We start from the raw sequence: 17,406 nt of genomic DNA on the forward strand, positions 1-17,406 counted from the left end.
AGGTCAAAGGTCGCAGTGGTCCCAGATGAGGATCCTCTCCCGCCGTGCGCTGCCAGCAGAACATGATCAATACTGCGGGAGCGGATCCTGCTGACATAATTTAACACCAAAGTGTCCAGGAGGATCTCACACATAATGTTGTTGTCTTTCTGTTTTTCTCCCAAGCTCTCCACCAGAAGGCAGAATTAAACTCGACACTGTGTTGGCCTGTTTGGTGAGTCCCTTCTGATTCACGATCCTTTATGAATTAATTAAGGCTGCATTCAGACCTGTGGCTCGTTTGCTTTGTTCCGATTCAGCGGCGAAATCGATACAACTGTTGTCGCATTTTCCTTTTGGGTCGATTGAGTTCACAAGGCGACGGCCTGTATCTGTATTGTAAACAAATGCCATGCGCAACCAACTGTTCTCTCATTGGTCAGAAATCTCAGAGGGAAAAAAAAAACCTTCTTCTTCTTCTTCTTCTTCTTCTTCTGTTGCTTCTTCTGCTGTTTCTTTTTTTTTTTTTTGGTTGACGGTTGGCAGCCGGTTGCATTACTGCCCCCAGTCTGTTGGAGGGTGAACCACAGTTATGAGCAGGCCCGAACAGAATCCGTGCCCGCGGTGCTCCGATGGAAAATCCACTGAAATCTGCTGAATTTGAGCACAACAGTGTTGCAGCAGCCATTCCAGTATACCTAAGCGTGTGTGTGTGTGTGCGCCAACCGTCCATATTTTGGCCGGTTGTCCATCCGTCCAGCGCCCACGCACCCATTCTGCAATTTTAATAAAGGATTTTGCATGTTAAAAATTGTTATTTTTGCTCCTAACACATTGATTATAGTAGGCTACTGGATAACTGTCTACAACCTTGAAAGGAAAAAAATCACTCCGCAGAATCCCACAGATTTTCCACCTGAATCACCACAGAAAACCAGAGAAAAGTCCGTGGATACTGTGAAGGAGTGGTTCTGAGTCGGTTGTGTCGGCTGCTGTGTTGGTTCTGTTCTCAGTGCAGACGAGCCGCTCCAGGGCTCAAAAAGGAAGCGAGCCGAGACCAGCCCTTCTAGCTGATCTCGGTCCGCTTGTTTTATCCCGCATCCAAGCGCGATCGCTGTGTTCACACATGTCCAAATGAACCGATCTTTGGGGGGAAACGCTCCCTGTTTTGGAACAACTGCTCGAAACGAGACAGGTCTGAACGCACCCTCAGTCTCCAGTCGCTGAAATGTGAATCATGAAGTGCATCGCTGCTTTATTTCTACTGGGATCTCTGTTTCTGCTTTGCTGGAAAACAGCAGGTAAACACCGAGGAGATCAGATGATTGGCTAACACCTCCGTCTCTGTCTCGTCCCACTGGCTGCAGGTTTGATTGATGTCATGGCCGGGCTCCTCCTCCTCAGGGTTTCCGTCCTCGTAGCTCTGTGGTCGGCGTCTGTGCTCAGCGTGTCAGGTACTGAAGTCCTGCTGCTCGCTGCACACACACACCGCCGCCTGCAGGCCGGTCACACTGCTCTGAGCTGAGCTGCATCAACCTGAGCTGCAGTCTGACTTTTTTGAAATTTTATGAAATGCACAAAGTCTTAAAAATGTAAATAACAGGCTCCTTGCAAGAAAAAAAAAGAAAGAAATGAATCTCACAGCAGGAAGGACCGAGTGCAGGATCCAGAACAGTCGAGTAGAAAACCAGAAACTCCAGGCAGAGGGCAGGGTCTCTGCAGACACACACACCAACACACACACACACACACACCAACACACACTGCTATTGGCTCACGAGTCATGATGGAGGGGATTGGCTTTGTGCGAGTCTAAACATGGTTGTTTAAGGAAAATCCTGTTCATTCTGCCTTTAGCAAATCTGATTGGTCTAACAGATTCAGACATCAGGGCCTGTTTCTGTCACCTGCTCTCTAACAGCGCCCCCCTGAGGTCCGTTTGAGAAACAAAAAAGGAAATCTGTGTTCTCGGTTCGGGAACCTTTGTGCAAGGTTTAGAAACCATGCTGTCAGATTGATAATCCATGTCCACGGGCAAATCTGTGGGCATGGAGTCATAATCCGAGGGCATGGACTATGAATCTGATACTACAGATTTACTCTTTTTCTTCTCAGCTGACCACAAGGGGGCTGCATAGAGCCAAGATGTCTGTGGTCTGAAAAAAATATTCAAGGAATTTTACAATGGGGTGGAAATGGAGCAAAATGTGGATGGAGTTAGAGCAGAGGGATTACAAAGAAACAAAAACGACTTTGAGAAGAAAACAAAAACTGATGCTCCTCCACTCCACAAGGCGAAATCCACCAGTTTTCACTGGGAGGGAAGTTTAACTTGTTTGGCCCGACACCTCCTCCCTCGCTCGCTGGTGGAACTACTTTGTTTCGGTATCACTACACCACAGCTGCCCTCAGCGCTAACGCCGCTTGGCAGTGATGCAGAAACAAAGCAGTACCACCAGTTAGTGAATCGAGAGGGCTGGAAAAGAGCATCAATAATGGATCCCTAAAAAAAAAAAAACCTGTGTTATTGTGCATCCTTCAGAACTTTTCTTGGGTTTTGGGTTTCTGTTCATAGCAGGAAGGAGCTCATCGGTCAGACCTGGATGATTGACGACCCTCCTGCTGAGCAGCAAATATGACTGTGATGTGGTGCTGATCAGAGATAGGGACTTGAGTCTTTGCGACTTGGACTCAAGTCAACTCGAGTTGCTGTTTTAATGACTTGTGACTTGACTTGACAAAAAATAAAAAACTTGAGACTTGACTTGGGCTCGGAAGTTTAAGACTTGGGACTTGACTCGACACGATGACTTGAATGACTTGATTGTTGTTTATTTCATGTTTTCAGTTTGACTATAAAATATAAAATAAATATTTCTAGCCTGGAATATTACCCGGTATACGAGTGCACGCTGGGAATGGTGTTGTAATGGTTGGATGACAACCCTGTCAATCAGTTACTTATATCTTATATTTTCTCTTTATTAAGACCGAATTCTGCAGGTAAGATTGTAATAATGTGACTTGACTTGACTTGACTTGATATAACCTGTGACTTGACTTGACTTGCCCAAGAAAAAATTACTTGGGACTTACTTGAGACTTGAAGGTTAAGACTTGAGACATACTTGAGACTTGCACATGGGTGACTTGATCCCATCTCTGGTGATGATTTATCAGTGTTAAAAACATTTTTCGCCTGATTCTGACTCTGAAGACGATGGACGTGTCGGGCTCGGCGTGCACGTCGGAGGCGGCCTCCGTCTGCAGCGTACACAAACCCTGGGTGGGTCTTTCTGTCGGACAGATGCTGATCAGCGGCGTCTCATCCTCGCTGTGTTGCTCTGTTCCCCCAGTGTTCTCGAACGCACCGCAGGCCCACATGCTGCTGCGCTCACGGCGGGCCAACTCCTTCCTGGAGGAGCTCAAACCTGCATCCCTGGAGCGTGAATGTCGGGAGGAAAAGTGCGACTTTGAGGAGGCCCGGGAGATTTTCCAAACCAGGGAAGCCACAGTAAGACAGTTTCTTTATCCCGTCTGTCTCGCAGTTAGCTTTAATGTCACTGATCAGGCTTTCATGAGACTGCAAAATGGACCATAACCACACGTGGAGGGATATTAACATTATATTTAAAGCTGCAGTGTGGACCTTTTTCATGTAAATCAATGTTACATTCAATTTAATGCTAAACAAGTTCACAAATACCCCTTTTCCACCAAAGAGGTTCCAGGGCTGGATCGGAGCCAGTGCCTGACTTAGCACCGGTTCTTTGTTTTCCCACCGCCCAAGCACTGGCCAAACTGGTTCCAAACTGGTTCCAGGCAAGCACCAACTTGGAGCAGGGGCTAAACAGGAGCCAGAGAAAGAACCCATGACTCGACCCACCACATCATTGGTGGGCGGGGTTACAGACCCAAACGGGAACAGTGAACGCTATAAACGTATAGCTAAACGTAGTCGTCATTCGTTCCGACCACAAATATGACGGGTAGGCAGCAATAACTGCGTTTTTCGCCTCTGGATCGCAATGTAGGCTTGTAAAGACACGAGCAGTATTTGCATCGCTACGGTGGGTCATGCATTTGTCGTCCATGTTGGTTGTTGTGATTCCGAGCGAGCGCCTCGCACACCCACGTGATCACGTTTCACGCTGACGTCATGACGTGGCTCTGACTTGGCTCCGGTTGGCTCTTGGCCGATGGAAAAGCAAACCGGTTCTTTGTTGGAACCAGTTAAGCACCGGCTCTAGCACCAGCACCGAACTAGCACCAGGTTCTTGTTGGTGGAAAAGGGGCAAAAGTGATGAGTAAAGGAATACTCCTATGTTTTGGGCAAAATCCCCTTTTCTCCGACTTCCCCAGACTGTGACCAGATGTTGGACACCATGTCCACCTCTGGATGTCCAGTGGTTCAGTTCCTATGGGTAGCATTTCCTGTTAGCTTAGCATAAAGACTTGAAGTCTATGGGAGTTATTAGCCTGGCTCTGTCAAAGTGAAAAAATAAACCTTCCAGCAGCTCGGAAGCGTCTGAGTTACACAGTGGGCCATGTGGGTTTCCTGTAAGGTTTATTTTTATGTGTGATCAGATCTGATGAACCATGTCAAACTGTCTTTCATTTTGACCTTACAGCTGGAGTTCTGGACGGTGTACACAGGTGAGACACACCTCTGCGTCTGAAACATGAATCTGACTCGTGTCTGCTCGACTTTATGAACCACAGTCAGAGCTAAACTCCGCCCCCTCCACCTGGGGCTGGGAGATAACAACAAAATTAAGCATCACTGTCCGTTCGGTGTTGCTGTTGTAAGAATGACTGTTGGTGCCTTCAGAAGATATTTACACTGTAGATGAGTGCTGAGCAGTCAGCAGACAGGTGGGTATGATGAGCAGGCAGGTAGAGGAACAGTAATCCACATGTCATACATATCACCATCAAACCACGTCTTCCATCCCAGACCAGATCTAACCCCATATCATATCAGTATAATATTAATGTCATGTACATTATAATATCAGTATATCACTCAGCTCTATTTCCAGCATAGTGTGCATATATCATTTATTGCTCCCTGCAGGACACTACTGTTTTCTGTTGCTCCTTCCCTCTGCTTCAGGTCAGAGGTCAAAGTTCAGTGGTGTGAAGCTGCAATTCAGATGAGCAGGATTTGAACATGCATATGTAAAGCAGCATGTCAGCTTTGTGCGTGTATGTGTGTGTGTGTGTGTGTGTTCATGTTGTCCGGTATGTATTTCAGATGGGAACCAGTGTAGCTCCAACAGCTGTGTCCATGGAGCCTGTGTGGATATGTACCAGGCCTACGCCTGCCACTGCCACCCCGGATATGAAGGGAAATACTGCGACCAGGGTGAGTGTGTGTGTGTGTGTGTGTGTGTGTGTGTTTAAGGGTAATGTAAATGTATGTTGGGGTAACAAGTCTCTAAGTAACGAGCTGCAGTGATCAGATTTTTTTCAGCAATGTGTAACTTGTTCGTTTTTTAAAATTTACTAATCACTACATTTGTCAGTGAGCAGCTGCTGTGTTGTTGTGTTGTTGTTGTTGTGTTGTTGTTGTTGTGTTGTTGTTGTTGTTGTTGTTGTTGTTGTTGTTGTTGTTGTTGTTGTGCCTGGTGGAACAGGAAGTGGGTCTGTGCAGCACCTCGATCTGAACATGTGTTGTCAAACTGTCTGCTGTATTTTCTTGTGTTTTGTCAGTTTGCATGTGTTTCCTTCAGCTGCTCGTTGCTTGTTGGCCGCTCAGGGCCACCGTAGCTTTAATGTGGGACACTTCAAAGTAACCAGTTACTTCTAATAAAGAGTGACTAAAGTAAAGTAGTTCCTTTTGGAGGCAGTATCTCAGCTCACCTTGGCTCATCCATCGCTCGCAGACGTGGGTAACTGTTCAGTGTCTGTCTCCAGTCAGCACCGCCTCCAACTGCTCCGTCGCTAACGGCGACTGCAACCACGACTGCACGGAGAGCGAGGACGGGCTGCGGCGCACCTGCAGCTGCGTGGCCGGATACAAACTGCAGGACGACTCCCGAAGCTGCGTCCCGCTCGGTGAGAGGCTCCCGCTCCGCTCCGAGGGGCGGCGGCGCTGTGTCGTCTGAACGAGGCCTTGAGGCTGAGCTATGACTCAGCCGTTTTCAAAGTGGGGTTCGGGGACCCCAGGGGGCCTTGTGGGTCTTCCAGGGGGTCCCCAGCAAAATAAGGAATACTGAAAATGTCTATGAAAGAAAACTGATCCAGCAACACTGATCTGGCCCTTAAATATTACATTTTAATAATTTTAATTAATTTCTGGCAACTTTCTTTTTTTTATTATTTTTATTTATCTATTTATTCTGTTTATTTGCTAATTTTCTTCCACTTCTTCTTCTTGTTTCTTCTTAAATTTTTTGAATTTATTTATTTTTTGCTTATTCCTGTAGTTTTTATCTAGATGTTTCCCAAAGATATCCAATGAACTGTCTCAAAGGGTTAATTCAGTCACTACCACAGAAAATACCTACGAGGGATTATTTTAACATAACATTTTAATCTCACCCCTTTGAATTCATTAGACAATCCAAATTGAATCAAATAGGCACTTTAGTGCAAAGACTGCAAAGATATCATGATTATCCTTTAAGTCCCAGGCATTTAAAGGAATATTCCAACATTTTGGGAAAAATTCCCTTTTCCCGTCTTCCCCAGACTGAGACCAGATGTTGGACACCATCTCCACCTCTGGACGACGAGTGGTTCAGTTCCTACAGGTAGCATTTCCTGTTAGCTTAGCATAAAGACTTGAAGTCTATGGGAGTCGTTAGCCTGGCTCTGTCACAGTGAAAAATAAACCTAACAGCAGCTCTTTAAAAAATGAGGTTGGTCCGAGGAGAGGTGAGATGGTGGCGCTGTAACCTCTGAACACATTTCTCCTTCCGTCCATCGCAGTGCTCCTCACAACGCTCAAGGTAGAGGAAGATCTACCTCTAACTAACTTCTGCTGAAACAAATCTTGTTTGTTTTTCTTAAATTCCAAGACGTGTAAATGGTGAAAATGGCATCCAACATCTTGTCTGAGTCATAAAAGAGGGAATTTGCCCAAAACGTTGGAATATTCCTTTAAGAATTACTGCCATCCATTTTGATGCAGAACGATAAATTGGCCTTTAGTGGGAGCATCCACGGTTAATACAGGACCCGACTCTCTTTCTCTCTGTCGCTCTCTCTCTCTTGTTCTCTCTCTCTCTCTCTCTCTCCCTCCCTCAGGTCGCTCGTCATGCGGCCAGCTGCTGGTGGCGAAGACGTCGTACAGCCAGCCGATAGAAGGCCTGCTGCCGTGGATCATGGGAGGCGAGGTGGGCAAGAAGGGCGAGAGTCCTTGGCAGGTAAAAGGAACATCAAACAAGACCCAGACACACACGGCTTTTCTTCTTTTGTTTTTCTTCAAAATATCTGGGAGTTATTATATTTGACTTCTTATATTCTCCAGTGTGTACTTCAGTATTTGTGTTTACTTAAAATAGCTTTGTTTTGCTCATTTATTTACACTCCAGCCAGCAGGGGGCGCACAAAGATTAAAGAGTCAACTGTAACTTAGAGAAACAGAGTGAGCAAAACCCTCAGAGCAACAAAACGAGGACTAGAAGCTGTTTTATTCTGAAAGACGTTTTAATGTAATGAGACCAGATATAACTGAAAATAAAATTACATGCTCAGGGGAAAAGTCCCATGAATTTGTATGAAAACTTCCTTAACTTTTCCATTTTTATTTATTTATTTAAACCCTTTTCTTAACTTTCTTCTAATCGGGATGTTATCTTCATGTCTCAGACACGGTGAAGTTATTTGAGGGGAACAGAAAGTGATCAGAATATAGTGAGAGTGGGTAATCCCATGAATTATGTTAGAGATTACAGTCTATAGTGAACCCAGTTACACTTAAAAAAACAGTCTATGCTTTTTTTTTTCCTCCTTAAAATCCCAGCTCTCATATAACTCCCATCTGTGTGACACTGCTGACCATGAGGGATTATCCATAACTCAGATTAATATCAGTTTGAAAGGTGAATAAAGAGAGTGTGTTAATGCCTCCCCCTGCATCCCTGATCTGTAATCTTTCCACATCAGCAGCAGTCGCTCAGTGTGTGAGACCCTCCTCTCCCTCCATGTTTCAGAGCAGCTCCATGACAAACAGATCATGAACGTTTGTGTTTTTGCGTGCAGGCGCTCCTGCTGAACGCCAGAGGCAAGTTTCACTGCGGAGGCGTCCTGATCGATGAGAACTGGGTGCTCACCGCCGCTCACTGCCTGCACAACAGCCTGAGATTCAAAGTTCGACTGGGTGAGGCGCTTCACTCTCACTGTGACCCCGAGCGACAGGACGACTGATGAATTACCTACAGTACAGTGTACTATCTGAAAATGTTCAGTTCTGCTGTATCTAAGAAGGATTTCATACCAAAATACTGCATACACAAACTCTATGCTCATTGTGGTAAAGCAAATGCCTGATCAACTGGGGTTACTGAGGAATATTAAATATCTACTGACATCTAGTGGCAGCCAGCAGGAACTGCAGCACCAGAGGGGCAGGGGAAGGGCCTTGTGGTTTGATGGCCCGTAAGAGAGTTGTAGTCCAGGTGAAGCATCCCAAGTTTAAAGTTTTTTGTAAGACAATTTTCTATAGCAATGCATTTTGTTTCTAAACACATTCAGCCATAATACAATAGTTTCCTTTTCAAATTCCTTTTTTAATCAGTTGATTAATTATCGTTATTGCATATATTCAGAGTTCATCACCATTGAAAAGTGTTGCATAGCTCTATCTCAACAAAATAGGCAAAATGCTGTGAAAACTAAGCATGCAGTGCGTGTAGCAAAGATTATATTCTTGTTTTTATGCTTTTACGGTGTTGTTCAGCTGCAGCTTGCACCACGTTCTTTTGTTTCTTTGTCTTTTTTTAACAGTCCGTCTGAAACAGGTTGGCATGTCTTGGTGTTTCTGTAAGCCAGCGTAAAAAAAATGTTTTCTTTGCAGACTTTACAGACTCAGTGTGTACAGGAGGAGACTAACTTGTCAAATCAACCAAAGTCATATCTGACACTGCCACCTACAGGACTGTTGCTGCACAGCACCTTTGTCAAATAAACAAAATAGTGTGTTTTCATGTACAAACATAGATTTGGCAGGGGGTGGCAGATCACAATCTAAGTCCAAAGGTCAGATTAAATTGTCTTGTGGGCTGCATCCGGGCCCCGGGCCTTATTTTTCCCTTGTGTGCTCTAACAAGGCCTGCAGATACATTAGGATCATTTTGTGCGATGGAAAAGTAATATTAATAGTAATAGTCTTATTTCTTTCTCCTTCAGGTTGTGTAATATTTAAAAAACAAATAAACAAAAAAACAGACTGTTACAGCCTCTTAAAGCTGCCCAGTGTTCAAGCCTAATAACCTCAATAATATTCAGTCATGATTTTTAATTTGGTTCCAGTAAAGTTTCAATCCAAACTGAACCTGTCAGTTTGGATTGAGACTCTCCATGCATGTTTATGTTTTTTGGCCCTTCATACTTGGAACTGGATGTTTGAAATGTGGATGTTGCCTCTGTCTGAGACGGGTCTCATCCTCAGGTGACTATGAGCGGTTCAAAGCGGAGGGCACCGAGGTGACCCTGCCGGTCGCCCAGACCTTCCAGCACCCGGACTACAACAGCCACACGGTGGACAACGACATCGCCCTGCTGCGCCTGGCCTCCCCCGCCCCCTTCTCCGAGTACATCGTGCCGGTTTGCCTGCCGGGCCGCCAGATGGCCGAGCGGGTGCTGCACCTGAACGGCACCATCACCGTGGTGACCGGCTGGGGCAAAGACGACATGGACAGCGACCACTTCAGCTCAGCGCTGAACGTCATCAAGGTGCCGCTGGTCAACCGCACCGCCTGCGCCCGTCAGATGAGCCACAACATCACCGAGAACGTCCTGTGTGCCGGGGTCCTGGGCCAGAGGATGGACGCCTGCGAGGGGGACAGCGGCGGGCCGATGGTCACGCTGTACCGCGGGACGTGGTTCCTGATCGGCCTGGTGTCCTGGGGCGAGGGCTGCGCCGTGGAAGACAAGCTCGGCATCTACACCAAGGTGTCCAACTACAACCAGTGGATCGACAGTGTGCGTGAGGAGTGGGACAAACATCACGGCCCCCTGGAGCCCCATGGTGTCTAAACTGATCTCAGACCTGCAGTGTTCCCACTTTGGTCTCTTAATCCCACATGCACAGGTATGTGGGATTAAGAGAAAGAAAGAAAAAGTAAGAAAGACCCTCAATACAGCAATAGGCCTACAGATGTAACACGTTTTGTCCAATAAACTGATTCTCCCTCAAGCCACATTAGTTTTTTCTTCTTTTCCACCACAAGTGAGTTTCGTTATTGGTTAAGCAATTCATTCTTAAAGGAGCATCCCAGTGATTTTTAATGTTTGGTCCATTTACTTTAAACTTCTCCACATTTTCTGTCAACACACCATTTACCAAATCTAGAGATTTGACAGCACAGAATCAAATGTGCCGCCTTATAACGTTCTGCTTCTGCTTCCATAGACATTTTGTAGATGTTGCACTAAAACATGCATGATCACATGGATAATGCTCCTTTAAGTGTCATCACATCAATGCAGTTTTACATGCTGCATTTTTAAGAGCATTGTTTTGTATTTTGAAAGCATCAAGTTTATAAACTGCATTTCCATTTCAGCATTTTTAGCCAAAAGTTTATATCCACTGATTCATGCCGAAGTTCGATTGATTCCATTTATTTCTTTTAGCGGATCAATGCAGCCAAACTGATATAATAATTTGCTGCCTTTCATTCTGGTTCAGTATGAAAAACGACCTCCACAGAGTGAGGTAATCCATCAGAGCAGACAGGAAGAAACCTTATTTCATTCTGATTTTTAAGTTTGTTTGTTTTGTTTTGTTTTGTTTTGTTTTTTGTTTGTTTTTTTTACAGTGATGAGTCGTGGACATGTAAGCTAAAAATACTGATATCACACACTGCTATGCATTGGTCCCTTTGAAATCTTTTTGAAATACATGGGATGACACTAATGTGAACAGGTGTTGGCCTTTTTGCAGCCAATCCATAAAACACACACACACACACACACACACACACACACACACACACACACACAGGTTACTCACAGCTGATCACTTACTAATAGACACAATACTTTATTTCATTTTTCAAGACATTAAATTAACAAACACATTTAATGTTTTGTGCACGAGCTTAAACAGTAATACTGACTGGGCTGTTTTAAAGGGATTGAGTGTCATATTCAAGACGTATTATCACAGTGAAACCCCAGACTTAACAAACTGTTAACTCATAGTAAAAAAAAAAAAAAAAACAACAACAAAAAAAACAAACAAACAAAAAAAAAAAACATAGCAGATACAGCGCTAGCAATGCCACCAATCTCCATTTAGGTCTGTCAGCAGTGCACATGTATTAATCCTGACCAGTTTACAGTTTGCTAAACTAAGAACTGACCTGTCTAAAATCATCACAGGCTCTAAAATCATAATCCCAGTCTGTGTCTGGATTAAATAATGTTATGTTATATTAGGTGATAGATCATGGCACCACACAGGGCCGAAGTGACACCTGAGAAGAAACACTGATAAAATATTTGAGAGCGTTAGTGTTCCTAGCATGTAATCTATGTAATATGCAAATAACCAGTTTATTCTCCATACAGCAGCAGATATTTTGATGCTGAGTATACGCCAGCCTGCCTGCAGCGGCACCACAAAGACAGCAGAAGACTAAACGAACTATGAGGTTGGGTCTTTACAGTATGGATCAAACCTTTCACAATAAAAGCTCAGTCAGCAAAGATGACAAGAGGAACCCGCTTCTACTTTGTTGCTTCTAGTTTCTGTCATTTCCAAATTTCACAATAAAAGCTGCATGATGACCACACGTGTCAGTTGAGTCTACAGGGTCCTCACTTCAGTTTTAGCGTAATGCCCCTTTAACAGCATGCAGTGTGCAGCGTGTTCTCTCCTCCTTTTCTAACTGCATGGAAAAGATCCCAGCTAACACAGTTACTGTTTGGAAAAAGGAGCTCAGTCACTTTTACTGCCAGGACATTTGACATGAGACACTTTGGACTTTTACTGCAGGACATTTTTACTGCACTACTTCTACTTCTACTGCAGTCACATACCAGCAGAGGAGCAGTACTTCTACTTCTACTGCAGTCACATACCAGCAGAGGAACAGTACTTCTACTTGTACTCAGAGGTGGGTAGTAACGAGTTACATTTACTCTGTTACATTTACTTGAGTAAGTTTTGAAAAAAAAAAAAGTACTTCTAGGAGTAGTTTTAAATCACTATACTTTTACTTTTACTTGAGTAGAGTTGTGAAGAAAAAACTTTACTCTTACTCCGCTACATTAAGCTACACTGAGCTCGTTACTTTTCTTTTATTCCCCCCACGTACGGATCATTTTAATGTTTTATTTTGTTAGAGAGAGAGAGAGAGAGAGAGAGAGAGAGAGAGAGAGAGAGAGAGAGAGAGAGAGAGACGTCTGCCAGGTTAAACCATGTGACTGTGTTTCACCAATCAAACGTAGCCGTAGCCGTACACCCTCGTCACGTGACCAAACTCAATATCAGCAGCGGGAGTGGGACGGGAGTTTACGTTTTTTTCAGTCAGTCGGAGCAAATCAAATGAAAATGGCAGAATCAGCGGTCAGCGGGTCATGTCTTCCTTTTAACTAAAAGACGTTTTTGTTCCTTTTAATCAGACATAGGGATGTTTATTTACCTTGACAGTTTCGGAGGTAAATTCCTCCTTCAGAAAGCGTCCAACTGACAGCCGGAGCGGCACCTGTCAGATCCGGCAGACCTGACCGGGTGGCCGCCCACACCGTGCGGTGCTGACCTGACCGGGTGGCCGCCCACACCGTGCGGTGCTGACCTGACCGGGTGGCCGCCCACACCGTGCGGTGCTGACCTGACCGGGTGGCCGCCCACACCGTGCGGTGCTGACCTGACCGGGTGGCCGCCCACACCGTGCGGTGCTGACCTGACCGGGTGGCCGCCCACACCGTGCGGTGCTGACCTGACCGGGTGGCCGCCCACACCGTGCGGTGCTGACCTGACCGGGTGGCCGCCCACACCGTGCGGTGCTGACCTGACCGGGTGGCCGCCCACACCGTGCGGTGCTGACCTGACCGGGTGGCCGCCCACACCGTGCGGTGCTGACCTGACCGGGTGGCCGCCCACACCGTGCGGTGCTGACCTGACCGGGTGGCCGCCCACACCGTGCGGTGCTGACCTGACCGGGTGGCCGCCCACACCGTGCGGTGCTGACCTGACCGGGTGGCCGCCCACACCGTGCGGTGCTGACCTGACCGGGTGGCCGCCCACACCGTGCGGTGCTGACCTGACCGGGTGGCCGCCCACACCGTGCGGTGCTGACCTGACCGGGTGGCCGCCCACACCGTGCGGTGCTGACCTGACCGGGTGGCCGCCCACACCGTGCGGTGCTGACCTGACCGGGTGGCCGCCCACACCGTGCGGTGCTGACCTGACCGGGTGGCCGCCCACACCGTGCGGTGCTGACCTGACCGGGTGGCCGCCCACACCGTGCGGTGCTGACCTGACCGGGTGGCCGCCCACACCGTGCGGTGCTGACCTGACCGGGTGGCCGCCCACACCGTGCGGTGCTGACCTGACCGGGTGGCCGCCCACACCGTGCGGTGCTGACCTGACCGGGTGGCCGCCCACACCGTGCGGTGCTGACCTGACCGGGTGGCCGCCCACACCGTGCGGTGCTGACCTGACCGGGTGGCCGCCCACACCGTGCGGTGCTGACCTGACCGGGTGGCCGCCCACACCGTGCGGTGCTGACCTGACCGGGTGGCCGCCCACACCGTGCGGTGCTGACCTGACCGGGTGGCCGCCCACACCGTGCGGTGCTGACCTGACCGGGTGGCCGCCCACACCGTGCGGTGCTGACCTGACCGGGTGGCCGCCCACACCGTGCGGTGCTGACCTGACCGGGTGGCCGCCCACACCGTGCGGTGCTGACCTGACCGGGTGGCCGCCCACACCGTGCGGTGCTGACCTGACCGGGTGGCCGCCCACACCGTGCGGTGCTGACCTGACCGGGTGGCCGCCCAGACCGGTGCGGTGCTGACCTGCCCGGGTGGCCGCCCCCACCGTGCGGTGCTGACCTGACCGGGTGGCCGCCCACACCGTGCGGTGCTGACCTGACCGGGTGGCCGCCCACACCGTGCGGTGCTGACCTGACCGGGTGGCCGCCCACACCGTGCGGTGCTGACCTGACCGGGTGGCCGCCCACACCGTGCGGTGCTGACCTGACCGGGTGGCCGCCCACAAACCGTGCGGTGCTGACCTGACCGGGTGGCCGCCCACACCCGTGCGGTGCTGACCTGACCGGGTGGCCGCCCACAACCGTGCGGTGCTGACCTGACCGGGTGGCCGCCCACAACCGTGCGGTGCTGACCTGACCGGGTGGCCGCCCACACCGTGCGGTGCTGACCTGACCGGGTGGCCGCCCACACCGTGCGGTGCTTGACCTGACCGGGTGGCCGCCCACAACCGTGCGGTGCTGACCTGACCGGGTGGCCGCCCACACCGTGCGGTGCTGACCTGACCGGGTGGCCCGCCCACACCGTGCGGTGCTGACCTGCCCGGGTGGCCGCCCACACCGTGCGGTGCTGACCTGACCGGGTGGCCGCCCACACCGTGCGGTGCTGACCTGACCGGGTGGCCGCCCACACCGTGCGGTGCTGACCTGACCGGGTGGCCGCCCCACACCGTGCGGTGCTGACCTGACCGGGTGGCCGCCCACACCGTGCGGTGCTGACCTGAACGGGTGGCAGCCCACACCGTGCGGTTGCTGACCTGACCGGGTGGCCGCCCACACCGTGCGGTGCTGACCTGACCGGGTGGCCGCCCACACCGTGCGGTGCTGACCTGACCGGTGGCCGCCCACAACCGTGCGGTGCTGACCTGACCGGGTGGCCGCCCACACCGTGCGGTGCTGACCTGACCGGGTGGCCGCCCACACCGTGCGGTGCTGACCTGACCGGGTGGCCGCCCACACCGTGCGGTGCTGACCTGACCGGGTGGCCGCCCACACCGTGCGGTGCTGACCTGACCGGGTGGCCGCCCACACCGTGCGGTGCTGACCTGACCGGGTGGCCGCCCACACCGTGCGGTGCTGACCTGACCGGGTGGCCGCCCACACCGTGCGGTGCTGACCTGACCGGGTGGCCGCCCACACCGTGCGGTGCTGACCTGACCGGGTGGCCGCCCACACCGTGCGGTGCTGACCTGACCGGGTGGCCGCCCACACCGTGCGGTGCTGACCTGACCGGGTGGCCGCCCACACCGTGCGGTGCTGACCTGACCGGGTGGCCGCCCACACCGTGCGGTGCTGACCTGACCGGGTGGCCGCCCACACCGTGCGGTGCTGACCTGACCGGGTGGCCGCCCACACCGTGCGGTGCTGACCTGACCGGGTGGCCGCCCACACCGTGCGGTGCTGACCTGACCGGGTGGCCGCCCACACCGTGCGGTGCTGCGGCCGGTGCCGGTCGGCACCAGGTCTGCCGGATCTGACAGGTGTGCCGCGCATAAAGATAATTATCGGATAACCGCTCTAATTTCATATCTGGCCACCGTGCATGCCTCTCTGCTCTGCTGCTCTGACCAGCTGAAGCAGCAGCACCCGAGCAGCAGACGGACGTCACTGACGTCATGACGGTAATGTTTTCAGCGAATCAACAATCAGAGAAAATATAACACATCAGACACTGGAGTGGTTTAGAGCCTCCAGAACAGAGATGCTCCAGAACCTGGACATTTTATTTATTTATTTTAATTTTATTTATTATTTTTATTATTTATTTTACTTGAAGATTACTTTAATTTAAGCTATTTTTTTTTATTTAATTAATTTTATTGATTGGATGAACTTTAATTTGCCTGAAGATGATTATTTTGTATTGTTGTCTGTCTGATTGAATGCTTGTGTTAAAAAATAAAGACGTTACTCAACAGTTACTCAGTACTTGAGTAGTTTTTTTTTACTCAAGTAATTATTTGGATGACTACTTTTTACTTCTACTTGAGTCATATTATTCTGAAGTAACAGTACTTTTACTTGAGTACAATTTTTGGCTACTCTACCCACTTCTACTTGTACTGCAGTAGAGACTGGTGGTACTCTGTCCGCCTCTTTTCAGTCAGCGCAGTGTGACTTTCCAACTGCAGTCGCCATGGCAACAACACATCTGATCTGCATGCTAGTTAATGTAGAATGGCTACAAGAAGCTAACAGTAGCACGTTAACTAAGCTAACATAGCTAGTAGCAGCTAGCGTTAGCATGTTATTAGTAGCATGATTAGCCTGCTGGTTAGTTAGTTAGCCGGGCTAACTCTCTTCATGTTTTGGAGCAGAGACTCGGCTGAAGATGAGACCGTTTACTGAGTGACAGGAGCTAATCTACCTCATCACACTGTTCACTTTCACTGAGAACCCCCACACACACACACACACACACACACACACAACAACAACAACAACAGGCTGTTTCTAAATGTATACTGATGATATTTATAGAGATCTAACTGTCTCCATCGCGGTTCCAGCTGTTGAAATCTGCAACACAGCTGCAAAACCCAGATTAAGATTATAGGAGGGCTGCATCACGTCACTTTTCTTACAGTGTCTGTGATGCTTCATCTGCTCATAGCATCTAGCAATAATTTACCTGAGCACAGGACTTTACCTGTTCATATATTACACTGAGGAAAATTTAAAACATCTATGAGGCTTTGTGCATATACAGTATTGCACATATATCGCTTAACAATGTATGAAGAGTTCATTTCCAAAATTATACAAATCCATTTTTTAAAAATTGTGATGACCTGAAAGTCGTGACTCCGTACTACAGTCTGTATAAAATACAGAGGGCCTGCTCAGAAACCCTCTCTGTCAAAAACACAATAATGGTTCTTTTTTTGGCTTAAATTTTGCATTATTCATAATTTTTTAGGAGTGACTTGGATATTTCATTTTGGAGCAAAACTCTTCATATCCAAACGATGAGATATAAAAGGCGCTCTGCTGCAGGTTTGGCCTAACCTAAAGAGGAAACTGACCTGGGACCAGCACGCAGGCCAAGGCCACGTCTCCTCAGGCTCCTGTATACTGTCTTCTGTAAAAAACTACGACTTTCTCTAGATGCTAACTGGGCGACTGCATGTGAACATTTCTGGCTGCTGTTAATTTGATAAATGCTGACAGCACTAGCCTGCAAAGCCTTACAAAGAGCAGCATTCAGGCAAGAAAATGACCTCCGAGTTTATTCTGGCACAAGTACTGCTGGTCC

General features: G+C 48.8%; 1 protein-coding gene across 3 annotated transcripts in view; it reads left to right on the forward strand.

Annotated features, from left to right (window-relative positions):
- The window catches only part of proca (protein C (inactivator of coagulation factors Va and VIIIa), a), a 14,892-nt gene extending 4,566 nt beyond the window's left edge, over positions 1–10,326 (forward strand). For all 3 annotated transcript variants that reach the window (XM_030075152.1, XM_030075151.1, XM_030075150.1), the window contains exons 2-10: positions 166–214; positions 1,347–1,433; positions 3,336–3,493; positions 4,611–4,635; positions 5,237–5,347; positions 5,899–6,039; positions 7,234–7,352; positions 8,191–8,308; positions 9,599–10,326. In XM_030075152.1, coding sequence (XP_029931012.1) covers positions 1,361–1,433; positions 3,336–3,493; positions 4,611–4,635; positions 5,237–5,347; positions 5,899–6,039; positions 7,234–7,352; positions 8,191–8,308; positions 9,599–10,185 — 1,332 coding nt within the window. In that variant the 5' untranslated portion in view covers positions 166–214; positions 1,347–1,360 and the 3' untranslated portion in view covers positions 10,186–10,326. The remainder of the gene's footprint in view (positions 1–165; positions 215–1,346; positions 1,434–3,335; positions 3,494–4,610; positions 4,636–5,236; positions 5,348–5,898; positions 6,040–7,233; positions 7,353–8,190; positions 8,309–9,598) is intronic.
- Positions 10,327–17,406: the final 7,080 nt, after the last annotated feature.

This window comes from Myripristis murdjan, chromosome 17, assembly GCF_902150065.1.
Source record: "Myripristis murdjan chromosome 17, fMyrMur1.1, whole genome shotgun sequence".
NCBI classification, from domain to species: Eukaryota; Metazoa; Chordata; class Actinopteri; order Holocentriformes; family Holocentridae; genus Myripristis; species Myripristis murdjan.